This window comes from Crassostrea angulata, chromosome 6 (assembly GCF_025612915.1).
Source record: "Crassostrea angulata isolate pt1a10 chromosome 6, ASM2561291v2, whole genome shotgun sequence".
Taxonomy (NCBI): domain Eukaryota; kingdom Metazoa; phylum Mollusca; class Bivalvia; order Ostreida; family Ostreidae; genus Magallana; species Magallana angulata.
The window spans coordinates 54,029,945-54,045,755 of NC_069116.1; the positions used below are offsets into that span (position 1 = coordinate 54,029,945).

A 15,811-nucleotide genomic window follows, 5' to 3' on the forward strand; every position below is an offset into this window, starting at 1 on the left:
TTTTAGAATATACCTGTTAACAGATGTTTTATGCTATGATGAAAACATTGTGTTGTTTGTGTACAGAGTATGATGGGTTGTTCATCAGTAATGGCCCAGGAGACCCCCAGATGTGTAAGGCAACCATCGAAAGCTTGAGGAGAGTGGTCAAGGAAGAGAAATACAAGCCCATATTTGGTATCTGTCTGGGTCACCAACTCCTGTCCTTGGCCATTGGGGCCAAAACATTTAAAATGAGGTGGGTGTACTTAGTGGGAATGATCAAGGGTAGTCATGATATTTGATGATACATGATAATTGATGTGAGCATTAGAAATTTGAATCGAAGCCAAAGGTAAAAACTAGTAATAAACTGGGCAAAAATAGCTGTAAGATGAAGAAAGGGAACTGGGTATTTCAGTAAAAAAAAACAAAAAACAAAAATCCTAGAGCAAATGTAAAACAGTGAAAAAGGAACATTATTTTTCATTGAAGAGAACTAGTTGAAACAACTTGCTGAACTAAACAATCTCTTGTATGCATGTCTAAAATTTTACACCCGTTTCTTGTAGGTATGGAAATAGGGGACATAACTTGCCATGTACCTACGACGACACGATACGCTGCTACATTACGACACAAAACCACGGATTTGCAGTGGATGGAGGTACTCTTCCAGAAGGTTGGAGTAGTCTGTTCATCAATGCCAACGACAAGACCAATGAAGGCATTGTACATGACACAAAGCCATTCTTTAGGTACATATATACAGTGTATATCCTGCAGTGCTGATATGGACACTATCCTATTTTATTGAAGCTATATTTGTTCAGAGTAATTTAAAGTCCTTCCCAGGGATGGGGTCGATTACTTTCAAAAGTAATCGATTACAGGCCAATTACTCCTTCCTTTTGATTTTGATATATTGAGGTTTTTTTCTTAATCACCCAGAATAGCTTTTGAATCAAAATCTTTTTTTTTAGTACGCAGTTTCATCCAGAACACATGGGAGGGCCGAGGGATCTGGAGTGCCTGTTTGATGTTTTCCTAAATCAAGTTATTCTGCATAAAAGAGGACAGAACAGGTAATGTCAATTTTATTTACAAAATGTTTGAAAGTTTTATTAAGTGCAGCCTATGCCATACACATGTAATATAAGCTCAAGTTGTTATTTTAGGAGATTAATTATTACTAAGATTTTGTGCTGTAAACTTTTTAGTCCCACAGTGAAAGAGAAGCTGTATATGACTTTACAGACTCCTGTTCATGTACCCCCTGTGTCATCTGACCGCCCCAGGAAAGTCCTGATCCTGGGCTCCGGAGGCCTGTCTATCGGTCAAGCGGGAGAGTTTGACTACTCTGGCTCCCAGGCAGTGAAAGCCCTGAAGGAAGAGGGGATACAGACCATCCTGATTAACCCTAATATTGCCACTGTTCAGACGTCAAAGGGACTGGCCGACAAGGTGTACTTCCTGCCCATAACAACAGAGTACGTCACTCAGGTAGGTGATGATGATGATGTCCTTTATTTATGCAATTAGCACACAAAACAAGTTCACAATGTGGTTCTGAAAGTGTTTTCATTGGCAACAAATTATGTACAGAAACGAATAGAGTTTATAGAAATAAACATATAGTACACTTGATTTGGGCTATATGCAGAATGTATTTACATACTATGTGCAGAAACACTTAATAGATAATGTATGCAGTAATGGTTTGCTTCAGTCTGGCAATAGATGATTGTGAAGATATTGTTTTCATTCTGTGTACAGTTGTAAATACAACTTGTTTATTACTTGTGTAATAAATATGTTATGTTTGCTGCAGGTGATTAAGAATGAGCGTCCGGACGGAGTGCTGTTGACATTTGGGGGACAGACGGCGTTGAACTGTGGGGTGCAACTCACAAAGACTGGGGTACTAGAGAAGTATGCGGTCAAGGTGTTGGGGACCCAGGTAGCCTCCATCGAATGGACCGAAGACCGAGAGGTGTTTGCCAACAAAATGGCGGAAATTGGAGAATCTGTGGCTCCAAGTGAAGCCGCCTACACAGTGGAACAGGTCAGATGTCCCTTATTGTACAGATCTGTATCAATATAGTTAGACTCTGTCTATTTTTATAAACATTTAAATTCACGTTATGTTCATTTACTTCAAAGTCAACAAAAAGAAGAATTTATGTAGACATGTTTGATTATTTGTGTTTTAGGTTGTACAAGCAGCTGAGCGACTAGGATACCCAGTCTTGGTCAGAGCAGCGTTTGCTTTAGGGGGACTAGGATCTGGGTTTGCAGACAACAAAGAACAGCTACTTACATTGGCATCAGCAGCTTTTGCTCACACAAGCCAGGTGTTAGTGGATAAATCTCTGAAGGGCTGGAAGGAGGTGGAATATGAAGTGGTCAGGGATGCCTTTGACAACTGCATTACAGTAAGAGGCCAGATAATAGTGTTTCAAGATTTTTTTGTTGCTAGAGAATTATCAATCTTGTCAATAAAAACAAGAATATCACTTCCATTGTATTTACAAATTCCATTTGTGTAGTACTCATAATCTGGATATATGCACATGTCAGATAATGGAAGGTTAATGAAAAATATTTGTTGTTTTCTCAGAATTGTTTTTTAAAGTCTACATTGTTTTCCTCAAGGTATGTAACATGGAGAATGTGGACCCACTAGGTATCCACACAGGTGAGTCCATAGTGGTGGCTCCCAGTCAGACGCTGACCAACATCGAGTACAACATGCTGCGGACCACCGCCATCAAGGTCATCAGACACCTGGGGGTTGTCGGGGAATGCAACATACAGTACGCTCTCAATCCAGAGTCAAAGGAGGTAAGCACGGGTTTGGGAGTGCATGGATTTATCAAGGCTGTATCTTATAATTGGTGATCAGTACCTTTCCCCTCTTGAATATTTTCTTTAAAAGGGAAGTTGAATAAAATTGCGTGATAAATCATTCTGAATACCATGGAAAGTAAAGAAAGTTTTACTGCTTACTCTACTTTCTGTAATTTGTTTTGATTTACTGTTTGTTTTCAGTACTTCATCATTGAAGTGAATGCCCGTCTGTCTAGGAGCTCTGCCCTGGCTAGTAAAGCCACGGGTTATCCCCTTGCTTATGTGGCAGCCAAACTGTCCCTGGGAATCCCCTTGCCAGTTCTGAGGAACTCTGTCACAAATTCTGAGGAAAACTCCACGACGGCTTGTTTTGAACCAAGTTTGGACTACTGCGTGGTTAAGGTTCCTCGATGGGATCTCAAGAAGTTCTCCAGAGTGTCCACAAAGGTGAACTTATAAAAAAAAATGTAGAAATTAGAAAATGTTATCATTCACTGTCTACACATTTTATATACTTGTATTTCGGGCTCATTTACACATTTTAATAAATCTCTGGTCCTGTAGCCAAAAAAAATAAGAGAACAGTAAGATTGATTTAGTGATGTAAGTGTTATAACGAACAGTTTGATTGTGATGTAACAGATTGGCAGCTCCATGAAGAGTGTGGGAGAAGTAATGGCCATTGGTCGCAGGTTTGAGGAAGCCGTACAGAAGGCCCTGCGGATGATGGATCCGAGTGCAATGGGTTTTGATCCTTACTTTACAAAAGTATCTGAGGGGGTAAGTTTGGTTCTTTACCACTTGGCACTTCTTGCATCAGGTACTGGATCGTGTTCAGTTTCCTTTCCGAACCTGGTCAATTTCTAATACAACTACATCAAATAAATTTATAAAATAGCTGTTAATTTGAAACTCAGAAATGCAGACTTAAGAATATTTGTAGATATATGTTTGATTATACTGATATAAAGCAAAATTAAATATCAAGGTTTTAGAAAATGATTATTAACAAAAAATGTTTTCAATAAACAGGAATTACGGGAGCCTACGGATGAGAGGATCTTTGTGCTGGCAGGGGCTCTGAAGCAGGGCTACAGTGTGGACAAACTGTATGAGCTCACCAAGATAGACAGGTGGTTCCTCCACAAGTTCAAGAACATCACTGACTGTATGTCAGGACTGGAGTGGTACAGAGATAAGATGGGCAGCATTCCCAGGGCAGTGCTGCTGGAGGCCAAGAAACTGGGATTTTGTGATGAACAAATTGCCAAGTCTGTTGAAAGGTACGTACTTTCGTTGTTTAACAGTTTAAAATTGTTCTGATGTGAAGACTGGATAACAAGATTTTGAGAATCTGACGGTGACTATTTGGGAAATTTTTGTCTAGAAGAAATACTTAAGGAAATGCGAAGATACACTGACCACACAATAATTGATACTGATAATCATATTTATCAATATCTATATTACAGCACAGAGTTAATGGTACGCAAGAAGCGAAGTGAATTAAAGATTTGTCCATGTGTGAAGCAGATTGACACCGTAGCAGCCGAATGGCCAGCTCAGACTAATTACCTGTACCTGACGTACAACGGATCAGAGAATGACGTCTCCTTCCCAGGGGGCTACATCATGGTGATAGGGTCGGGAGTGTACAGAATCGGGAGCAGTGTGGAGTTTGATTGGTGTGCTGTCAACTGTATCAGAAGTCTGAGAGAGGTAACACTTGTCATATTCCTAATTTCTCATAGATGTAGGAATTTTTGGCTTGCCTGCATGTTTTTCTTGATTGGTTGATCTCTCCAGATATCTGTGTAGTAACTAATTACTTGTCTTCACAGATGGGGTACAAGACCATAATGGTGAACTACAACCCAGAGACTGTGAGTACGGACTACGACATGTGTGACAGGCTCTACTTCGACGAGATCTCCTTTGAGGTGAGAAAATCTATACACACCATACATGTTCATTGGTCTTCATGGTGTGAGCAGTTATAATTCCCAGTTATTGATCAATTACAGTATTTTCTGTATTGTTTTTAGACAGTAATGGACATTTACAACTTAGAGAATCCAGAGGGCATCATATTGTCTGTAGGGGGACAGCTTCCCAACAACATTGCCATGCCTCTACACAGACAGCAGGTAAGGACTCGGTCTTGGAAACCTCAGATTCAGTAAACTCATCTTTACCACGCAAATATCTGAATTCATTTTGTCTTTATTTAGGCTCGTATATTGGGAACATCACCAGAATGCATTGATAATGCAGAGAATCGCTTCAAATTTTCCCGTATGTTGGATAACATGGGAATCCATCAGCCTATGTGGAGAGAACTGTCTACTGTGCAGGTAAGATATCAGTAATTAAAACTGAAAGTAGACTAGTTGTGCACAACTACATTTGTATATTGAACAACGCAAGGAGAACCCATTAGATTTTTGAACTAGCATTCAGAATTGCAAGAAATTAATGTTTTTGTTTTCAGATCAAATGCTTCCTCATTGATTAAATATATTACCATATTGAAAAGGATATTACCTAAATATTTCATTTCTCTTTTGAAAATTGAGTTATTCTCTATTGCGAATCTTGCAATTAAAATGATTTTTTTCCCCCCAATTCTATATCTGTTTACAGGCCGCTAAGGACTTCTGCAAGGAGGTGGGCTATCCCTGCTTGGTCCGTCCATCCTACGTTCTAAGCGGGGCGGCCATGAATGTGGCCCACTCTGACAAAGATCTGGAAGATTACTTGGGCCAGGCCAGCGCTGTGTCCAAGGAACACCCTGTCGTCATCTCAAAATTCATCCTGGAGGCCAAGGTCTGTGGACAACACGCCTTGTTTTTTTCACAATGTTAACAGAATATATTATATACCTTGAAAGGATGTACAGCTTGGTTTATGTATGTGTATAGATCTGGTCTTTTTTTTTAAAAGATAGTGCTTACATTAAACTAGACTTCCTGACTACAGTAGACTTGTCTTTACAGGAGATAGATGTGGATGCGGTGGCGGCCGATGGAGAGGTGATCTGTATGGCAGTGTCAGAACATGTGGAGAACGCTGGGGTTCACTCAGGGGATGCCACCCTAGTGACCCCACCCCAGGACCTGAATGAAGAAACCTTGGCCAAGATCAGGGTCATCTGCTGCGCTATTGGTCGGGCTCTAGAAGTGACTGGTCCATTCAATCTGCAGCTCATTGCCAAGGTAACAGTCTTTTGGGTTCTTTGTGGCCTATTTATGGAGACAGGGATGAATACTCCTGTTGAACATATGCTGCATATGAATTTACTTAAAACAGAATTTGATTTGTAAGTGCATTGTCATTGCTATAGAGATCACATTTTCATGTACTATTTATAGGACAACCAGCTGAAGGTCATAGAGTGCAATGTCAGAGTCTCCAGATCTCTGCCGTTTGTCTCCAAGACTTTAGACCACGACTTCATTGCCACGGCAACCAGAGTGATAATGGGAGAAGTGGTAGAGCCAATCAATGTGTTGTATGGCTGTGGACGAGTTGGGGTCAAGGTCAGCCTCTATTTGAAATTGATTGATTATATAGATAATACAAATGATAAATATATGGATAATTTATTCAAAGTTCATTTTTTCCCATTTACAAAAATTCACTCTTTATTCACTTCAGGTTCCTGTATTCTCCTTCTCACGGCTACAAGGAGCGGATGTGTTGCTCGGTGTGGAGATGGCTAGTACAGGAGAAGTGGCTTGCTTTGGGGAGAACAGATATGAAGCGTACCTAAAGGCCATTATCAGTACAGGGTTCAAGATTCCTAAGAAAAACATTCTCCTCTCCATTGGAAGCTTCAAGGTAAGGTTCAACTGGCCTATTGTATAGGCAGTTAACGTACAACTGGTCTACTCCATTAGCAGGTATTTGGCTGCTTCATACAATATTCAAGCTTAAATTTTTCTTTATCAAATGTTTTGATAATGTTATCAATGATGCTAAAAGAATAGGTACATGCTGTACAGATTTGATATCATTTTTTGATTGCAGGATAAAAAGGAGTTACTGCCCTCCGTCAAAAGTCTACAGACCATGGGATACAGCTTGTATGCCAGCATGGGAACAGCTGATTTCTACAATGAGCATGGACTGAAGGTAAAGTACAACTGATGTGTAACATGCAACGATCAGTTTTAACTCCTCAAAACAAATATCTTAAGCTACAACATGTACATCTCTCCTTAAGGTCAATCCTGTAGACTGGCCCTACGAGGATACAGGGGACCACAAGAATGGTGGGGAACAAGCGACGATTGCCGACTACCTGTCAGACAACATGTTTGACTTGGTCATCAACCTGCCCCTGAGGAACTCTGGGTCCTACCGGGCATCCTCCTTTGTCACCCAGGGATACAAGACTCGCAGAATGGCAGTGGACTACTCGGTGCCCCTAATCACTGACATCAAATGTTCCAAGTTACTGATTGAGTCGATCAGGCGCCTGAATGGAATGGCTCCTCCCCTTAAAACGCACATTGACTGTATATCGTCCAGCAGGGTCATGAGACTGCCAGGTATGTGTAATTCTTTTACAGGAAGATAGACTTCAAATTGCTTAATTTTAATGTGTGCTACTTTGATCTTGTTTCCTTTGCAAGAGAATTTTGAATAAACATTGGTTAATTTTGATGTGTGCTACTTTGAGCGAATAAACATTGGTTAATTTTTGTCCCCCGCCGCAACGCGGAGCGGGGACATAGAAATGCCGGGCGGGCGTCCATGTGTCCGTCCGTCACACTTTTTTGTAAGCGCTCTCATGCCTACAAATTTTGACGGATTTTAATTTAATTTATACCAAATGTTTATACCACTGTTTCTTTGGTCAAGTTCGAAAATCAGCATTGGTCGATACTTTTTGTTGGAGTTATGGGACTTTGACTACAATAATGACTCTGTTTTATCCAAAAATTGATCTTGTAAGCGCTCTCATGCCTACAAATTTTGACGGATTTTCATTAAATTTTTACCAAATGTTTATACCACTAATACTTTGGTCAACTTCGAAAATCAGAATTGGTCGATACTTTTTGTTGGAGTTATGGGACTTCGACCACAATAATGACTCCGTTTTATCCCAAAGTTCACCTTGTAAGCGCTCTCATGCCTACAAATTTTGACGGATTTACATGAAATTTTTACCAAATGTTTATACCACTAATACCTTGGTCAAGTTCCTAAATCAGCCTTGGTCAATACTAGTATACTGCTTGACCGGCGGGGGACCCAGGAATTCTATTCTTGTTATTTTTGGTACTTTGATGTAATTATGTCTCCCCTTTCAAAGGGGAGACATATTGTTTTTGTCGACTTTCTTATTAAGGTCTTCCGTTTCCAACGGAAGACCTTATTGTTATTGCTTTGTTTCTTTTTCCCTATTATTAAGGTCTTCCGTCTTCAGCGGAAGACCTTACTGTTTTTCTACGGGTTCTCATTCTTCTATATTATTATTATTTTTCTCCTTGGTAGACACCCTTAATTTCTCAGCCGTTTCTCAATCGATTTTAATGATTTTTACAGGGATAATGTCTTTGGTCAATGTCTCCTTGCATCCCACTTCCTGTCTGAAAATTCACTTCCGCTTCTGAATTATCTCCCTTTTTCCTGTATTTTGGAGCATGATGTTGTCCACGCATCTCCTCAGGAACCGTTATAGTTAGAGACTTGAAATTTATATGCAAGACAGAGTGGTTATGGTAGATATGCTTGCTTGTTTTAGATTTGTCGAGAAGCCATTTTCCTTGAAGCTCGCCTGGACCCGAATATTGGGATAAAAAAATGTTGTAATTTTTTGTGGTTTTCTTTAATTATCTAATTTCTGAAAAATATTTTGTTAAGACATGTAATGTAAAAATAGTTTCTATTTACAAGACCTTTCTTTTAAAATCAAGAAAAAGGGGCTGGCCCCTCAAATAAGGGTACCAAACGGCTTTAAAGTCTTTAATCTGTAGCCCTTTACTAAACAATATTTTGTTAAATGTTATATAAGCAAATAAGTTTATCTCACAGTTATGTATCCAGGCAATGTAATGATTTTTCCATGTGTTACGTAATTAAGGGTTTTTAGGGGCCAAAAGTCCAAAATTCTGATCACCCATATCTCAGAAAGGAAAAATATTTTGAAATGCAGTACAGAAGAAAAGTTGTTCAAAATGATGTTTTAAACAATATGCAACCTTCAAAATTTCGTTAAACGGCCCCTACATGGATATAAGGGATCGGCCCCTAAAACCTTCTTTCTCATATATCTCAAGAACGGTAACACATTTCTAAATACTTGTTGAACAAAATGTGTTTAGAATTAAGTGACCTTTTATTTGATACCAAGAAAAAGGGACTGGCCCCTTAAATTAGGGAACCAAAGGGCTCTAAAGTCTTTTATCTATAGCCCTTTACTGAGGGATATTTTGTTAAATGTTATATAAGCAAATATGTTTATCTCACAGTTATGTATCTAAGTGATGTAATGATTTTATCATGTGTTACGTAATTTGGGGTTTTTAGGGGCCAAAAGTCCAAAATTCTGATCACCCATATCTCAGAAAGGAAAAATATTTTGATATGCAGTACAGAAGAAAAGTTGTTCAAAATGATGTTTTTAACAATATGCAACCTTCAAAATTTCGTTAAACGGCCCCTACATGGATATAAGGGATCGGCCCCTAAAACCTTCTTTCTCATATATCTCAAGAACGGTAACAAATTTCTAAACATTTGTTGACAAAATGTGTTCAGAATGAAATGGTCTTCCATTTGATTTCAAGAAAAAGGGACTGACCCCTTAAATTAGGGGATCAAAGGGCTCTAAAGCGTTAGCGTTTTACTAAGAGCTATTTTGTGAAAGGTTATTTAAGCCGAATTAGGTATAATACATTTATATATTCTAACAATATAATGATTTTCTCTTGCGTTACCTAATAAGGGTTTTTTAGGAGCCAGAGGTAAACAAGTTTAATCTTTTCTATCTTAATTTGAAGAAATGCAAGTATTTCAAAACACAATATAAGAGAAGTTATAAAATGTGATACAAAAAAGCATTAGTTCTCCACTCTTTTTTCCATATCATGTGTTTTGGTCGAAAATCAAGGTCGATGATGTCATATTTTCTTCTAAAAATCGGACGGAAGACCTCCTCGTTGCTCGCAACGAGATCGTGTCTAGTTATTCTTGTTTTTTTTTTCTTACGCATTTTTGTGCAGGCGATTTCTCGCAGATGGCTTAATCGATTTTCATGAAACTTTTAGATCCGATAGATATTTATTTGAACTAAATACATATTTTTTAATTTTGATGACGTCACTTCCGTTATTGAGATAATGACGTTTTAGCGATTTTTAGAGGGTCGGCTTGTCCAGGGAACTCCTCCTAAACGGTAAAAGATATTGAGTTCGAACTTTCAGGGATTGTAGACAAGAGATTATAGATGTGCTATTTGGCATTCATATTTGTCATGCTCAAACGGCGTTAAAGCTCGCCTGGTCCCACAAATTGAGACTAAAAAAACGTCGTAATTTGTCATGGTTTTCTTAGTTTATCTCTTTTCTGAAAAATATTTTGTTAACACATGTAATGCAAAAAACGTTTATATTTACAAGACCTTTCATTTGATATCAAGAAAAAGGGACTGGCCCCTCAAATTAGGGGACCAAAGGGCTCTAAAGTCTTTCCTCTTTAGCCCTTTACTGAGGGATATTTTGTGAACAATTATAGAAGCAAATATGTTCATTTTACAGTTATGTATCCAAGCGATGTAATGATTTTATCATGTGTTACGTAATTAGGGGTTTTTAGGGGCCAAAAGTCCAGAATTTTGATCACATTTATCTCCGAAAGGAAAAATATTTTGAAATGCAGTATAGAAGAAAAGATGCTCAGAATGATGTATTAAATCATAAGCAATTTTCAAAATTTCGTTTAACGGCACCTATAAGGAGTTAAGGGATCGGCCCCTAAAATGTTCTTTCCCTTATATCTCAAGAACGGTAACGAATTTCTAAACAGTTGTTGAACAAAATGGGTTTGGATTTTAATGACCTTTCATTTGATAACAAGAAAAAGGGGCTGGCCCCTCAAATTAGGGGACGAAAGGGCTCTTAAGTCTTTCATCTGTAGCCCTTTACTGAGGGATATTTTGTGAACGGTTATAGAAGCAAATATGTTTATCGTACAGTTATGTATCCAAGCAATATACTGATTTTATCATGTGTTACATAATAAGGGGTTTTTATGGGCCAAAATGATAGAATTTTGATCACCAATATCTCCGAAAGGAAAAATATTTTGAAATGCAGTAAAGAAGAAAAGATGCTCTGACTGATGTACTAAATAATATGCAATTTTCAAAATTTCGTTTAACGGCCCCTATAAGGAGTTAAGGAATCAGCCCCTTAAATGTTCTTTCCCATATTTCTCAAGAACGGTAACGAATTTCTTAACAGTTGTTGAACCAAATGTGTTGAGATTAAAATGACCTTTTATTTGATATAAAAAACGGGGCTGGCCCCTAAAATTAGGGAACTAAAGGGCTCTTAAAATTTTCATCTGTAGCTCTTTACTGAGGGAAGTTTAATGAAAGGCTATAGCAGCAAATATGTTTATCTTACAGTTATGTATCCAAGTAATGTTATGATTTATTCATGTGTTATGGAATAAGGATTTTTTAGGGGTCAAGAGTCTATAAACTATGACCACCTATATCTAAAAAAGGAAAATTTTTGAAATGCAGTGTAGAAGAAAAGATGCTCAAAATGATGTACTTTACAAAATGCAACCTTCAAAATTTGGTTCAGCGGCTCCAATAAGGAGGTCAGGGACTGGCCCCTAAAACTTTTTTTTCTCAGATATCTCAAGAACGGTGACGAATTTAATTTCTAAACACTTGTTGAACAAAGCTCTTACCCCTGAAACAAAATAGTATCTGGCCCTGAGAATGTAGACCCCGTTTTTCTATTCTAAATCATGTTTAGCTGTTAAATAGCAAAATCAAGATCGAACATATATCTCAAATTATAAAATCAGACGGAAGACCTCCTCGTTGCTCGCAACGAGATCGTGTCTAGTTCTTATTAAGGTCTTCCGTTTCCAACGGAAGACCTTCTTGTTATTGCTTTGTTTCTGTTTCCCTTATTATTATTCTTTTTTTTTCTTACGCATTTTTGTGCACGCGAGTTCTCGGGAACGGCTTGACTGATTTTAATGAAACTTTCAGAACTAACACATATCGATCTGAACCTTATTGGAAATTTTTTATATTGATGACGTCATTTCCGTTTTAAAGATATTGACGTTTTTACGATATTTAGAGGGTTGGCTTGTCCGGTGATTTTCTCCTAAACGAAAACAGATATTTGATTCAAATTTTCAGGGTTTGTAGAGCTATGATTGTGGATATGACAGAAGCATTTTCATTGTTCTGTGACAAAAAACACCGAAGCTCGCCTGAGCCTAAAAATTGAGATAAAAAGCGTCATGATTTTTTTGTGGTTTTCTTTGGATATCTTTTTTCTCAAAAGTATTTTGTTAAGACTTGTAGAACAAAAAAACTTTTAAAAGTCAAGAGCTTCCATTTGACATCATGGAAAAGGGGCTGGCCCTTTAAATTAAGGGCCGAAAGGGCTCTAAAGTATTCTAATAATATCTTTTTACTGTGAAATATTTTGTAATACTTTATAGAAGCAATTATGTTCATCGTAATGTTATGTACCTATACATGACAATTGTTTATTCCTTTGTAACATAATTAGGGATTTTAAGGGGCCAGCAGTCCGAAATTTTGATCTTATATATCTGAAAATGGAGAGAAATTTTGAAAAGCAATGTTGAACAAAAGATGCTCCAAATAATGTCGTTAACAATTTGCAACCATAATTTGTTTGTTATCCGGTCCCTAACAGGAGTTATAGGGTCGGCCCCTAAAACGATCTCTTCCAGATATCTCGAGAATGGTATATAATTTCTACATACTTGTTGAAAAAAATGTGTTTGAAATGACAAGAGCTTCCTTTTCACACCAAGAAAAAGGGGCTGGCCCTTCAAATTAGGGGCCGATAGAGTTCTAAAGTCTTTTAATCATAACTTTTAATTGTGAAATATTTTGTAATACATTACAGAAGCAATTACCGTATTTTTCCGACGATTAGTCGGTATTTTTTTCCTCTGAAGCAGAGCACCCGACTTATCGTCTTGTTCGACTTGTCGTAGGCTCGATGTCAGAAATTTTTTAAAAATAGCATTAAAAATCTTAGTTTTAATCATCTTGAGTTGGCTGTGTGATTGAAAATTACGTTGTTGAATTCACTGTTCATCTTTAATAAATATCATTTTCACTCATCTGTCAACACTTAAATACATAATAATAACAACAGTTATTAAAAAATGTTACATTGTCCTTAATCAATTAAAAGTTTTACCGTTCCGTTTTTATAAACACATCGTCACATGGTTCTATGTATCACTAGTAGGAAGATAACATTGCGCAGTAAAATTGAAACCAAGTTTGAATGGAAGAAAATATTGCAGTAGGTCCGGGGGATGTTTTTTTAAATTTAATTATTTTATTTGTAAAGAGTTGTTAGTGGAAAGTATAAATCAGAAATATTTAATGGTCAAATTCAATCTTAAAATACGTAATCGGCAATTATCATCTCTATTGTTTATACGGTAAGCTGATCCCGGTTGTGCTAATATAATCTTGCTAAGGCTGACATCTATACGGCAATTTCACTCCCTGTGTATATAAAGAGTACCTTTATAAGAGTGATTATAGTTCATTAATTATTGTCCAATTCTTTGATTATTGTTAGATAATTTTTTTTAGGAAACGTATGTATGTCGTATATCGTCATTATCAAGTCGTACAAATGATCGATCTATTTCTAACAGTGTCTATGTAAAACAATAGCGTGTAACTGCATTACTGGATACAAAGTAAACAAGTTTTATTAAATCATAGTAATTGCTAAGCTTTCTTCACTTGAGATCCCCCTTTGAAGTTCGACACGAGACAGGTGCATGCCTATGACACCGGAAATTGTTAAACAAACATTGACCACGCGCCGAGTCAACAGGTGGCTGGTTACGTAATGGCGAATACACTGGCGATAGTCAGAGTGGATACTTATTTTAATGCTTGGGAATAAAATATTTCTGACAAAGTAAGTTTAGTTTTGCATAACCTGCGATATCGGGAATTGTTTAAAATGCAAGCGACTTTGTAGAAATTGCCGGTATTTGAAAATTTGATGCATAAGTATAAAGCGTAATTGTTTAAATGTTAATCATTAATAATATAAGTAGCAATATCGGTGACATCGTGGCATCATACACTGATAATGTTACTGCAGTTATATAGGCCATTTTGAAGTGATAAGATCGACGTATGGTCTGAGATCGACGTATCATAGGATTTTGTTAACATTTTGGCTAAAAATGGGCAATTCGACGAGTCGTCCGCATCGACGAGTCGTCGGGAAAATACGGTAAGTTAATCGAAATGTTATGTACTTATACATGATTTTTTTTTTACTCCTATGTTCCTTAATTAGGGATTTTAAGGAACCAGAAGTCCGACATTTTAATCTTCAAAATCTTAAAATAAAAAAAATTTGAAAAGCAGTATTCAACAATATGTAAACATAACTTTATTTGTTAACCACTTCCTTAAAGGAGTTATAAAGGTTGGCCCCTAATATGATCTTCTCCAGATATCTCTTGAACGGTACATACTTTCTAAACACTTGTTGAACAAAATGTGTGTAAAATAAGAAGATCTTTCTTTTCACATCAAGAAAAGGGGCTGGCCCTTTAAATTAAGGGCCGAAAGGGCTCTAAAGTATTCTAATAATATATTTTTACTGTGAAATATTTTGTAATACTTTATAGAAGCAATTATGTTCATCGTAATGTTATGTACCTATACATGACAATTGTTTATTCCTTTGTAACATAATTAGGGATTTTAAGGGGCCAGAAGTCCAAAATTTTGATCTTCAAAATCTCAAAATAAAAAAAAAGCAGTATACAACAATATGTAACCATAACTTAAGTCCGAACTTATTATCAATGTCCCAAAATAAAAAAAAATCAATTTTAAGAAGCAATATTGAACAAAACACGCTAAAAAAAATGAGGTTAACAATCTGCAACCAAAACTTGTTTGTTATCCATTCCCACGATCTCTTCCAGATAAATCAAGAACGGTAACAAAATTCTAAACTTTATACATAAAATGTATTGAATTCAAAAGACCTCTTATTTGATATGAAATAAAATGGGATTGGTCCCTCAAATTAATGTTCCAATGGGGTGTATAATCCTTCATCCATCGCTCTTTTAGATCACATCTGCATTTCTTGATATGTTTCGTTGATGAAGATGAAAGGCAAGGTCATTTCCTCTTCTAAAAATCTGACGGAAGACCTCCTCGTTGCTCGCAACGAGATCGTGTCTAGTTCTTCTTCTTCTTCTTCTTCATCCAAATTTGTCCAGGCCGTAACTTAAATACCCTTTGACATTAAGACTTCAAACTTCGAACATAGGTAGATGGTATTGAGAAGGAGTGCACGCCACCAAAAGTTTTGACCTTGACCTATTTTGTTCTTCAAGGTCAAGCTTTTTATAAAAAATATTGTTCGCACCATAACACAAGACTCCTTTAACATACAGACTTTTAACTTGTATCATAGATAGATGGTATATAACCTAGTAGAACCTTATCAAAATTTTTGACCTTGACCTAGAATTTTTATTTCAAGGTCATATTAGAAAAAACTTCATTGTTCAACTCCTGAATATACTTTGACAGAAGGACTTCAAACTTTAAACAAAGAACACTAATAATACACTTAGGTGTACTATTGAATAATATTTGATCTTGACCTTGTTTTACTCAAGGTCAAATTAAGAAAAAAATAATAAAATTTTGTCTGGATCATAACTTTAATACCCT

At 36.9% G+C, this 15,811-nt stretch overlaps 1 protein-coding gene across 5 annotated transcripts in view; it reads left to right on the forward strand.

The window, feature by feature from the left end:
- The window catches only part of LOC128187028 (CAD protein-like), a 33,327-nt gene that overhangs the window by 2,456 nt on the left and 15,060 nt on the right, over positions 1–15,811 (forward strand). For all 5 annotated transcript variants that reach the window (XM_052857097.1, XM_052857095.1, XM_052857093.1 and 2 more), the window contains 20 exons: positions 67–238; positions 552–737; positions 963–1,064; positions 1,200–1,482; positions 1,811–2,044; positions 2,193–2,414; positions 2,635–2,823; positions 3,031–3,276; positions 3,472–3,609; positions 3,862–4,112; positions 4,302–4,548; positions 4,671–4,769; positions 4,875–4,976; positions 5,061–5,183; positions 5,473–5,655; positions 5,826–6,044; positions 6,201–6,368; positions 6,487–6,669; positions 6,859–6,963; positions 7,055–7,382. In XM_052857097.1, the coding sequence (XP_052713057.1) occupies positions 67–238; positions 552–737; positions 963–1,064; positions 1,200–1,482; positions 1,811–2,044; positions 2,193–2,414; positions 2,635–2,823; positions 3,031–3,276; positions 3,472–3,609; positions 3,862–4,112; positions 4,302–4,548; positions 4,671–4,769; positions 4,875–4,976; positions 5,061–5,183; positions 5,473–5,655; positions 5,826–6,044; positions 6,201–6,368; positions 6,487–6,669; positions 6,859–6,963; positions 7,055–7,382 (3,780 nt within the window). The remainder of the gene's footprint in view (positions 1–66; positions 239–551; positions 738–962; positions 1,065–1,199; positions 1,483–1,810; positions 2,045–2,192; positions 2,415–2,634; positions 2,824–3,030; positions 3,277–3,471; positions 3,610–3,861; positions 4,113–4,301; positions 4,549–4,670; positions 4,770–4,874; positions 4,977–5,060; positions 5,184–5,472; positions 5,656–5,825; positions 6,045–6,200; positions 6,369–6,486; positions 6,670–6,858; positions 6,964–7,054; positions 7,383–15,811) is intronic.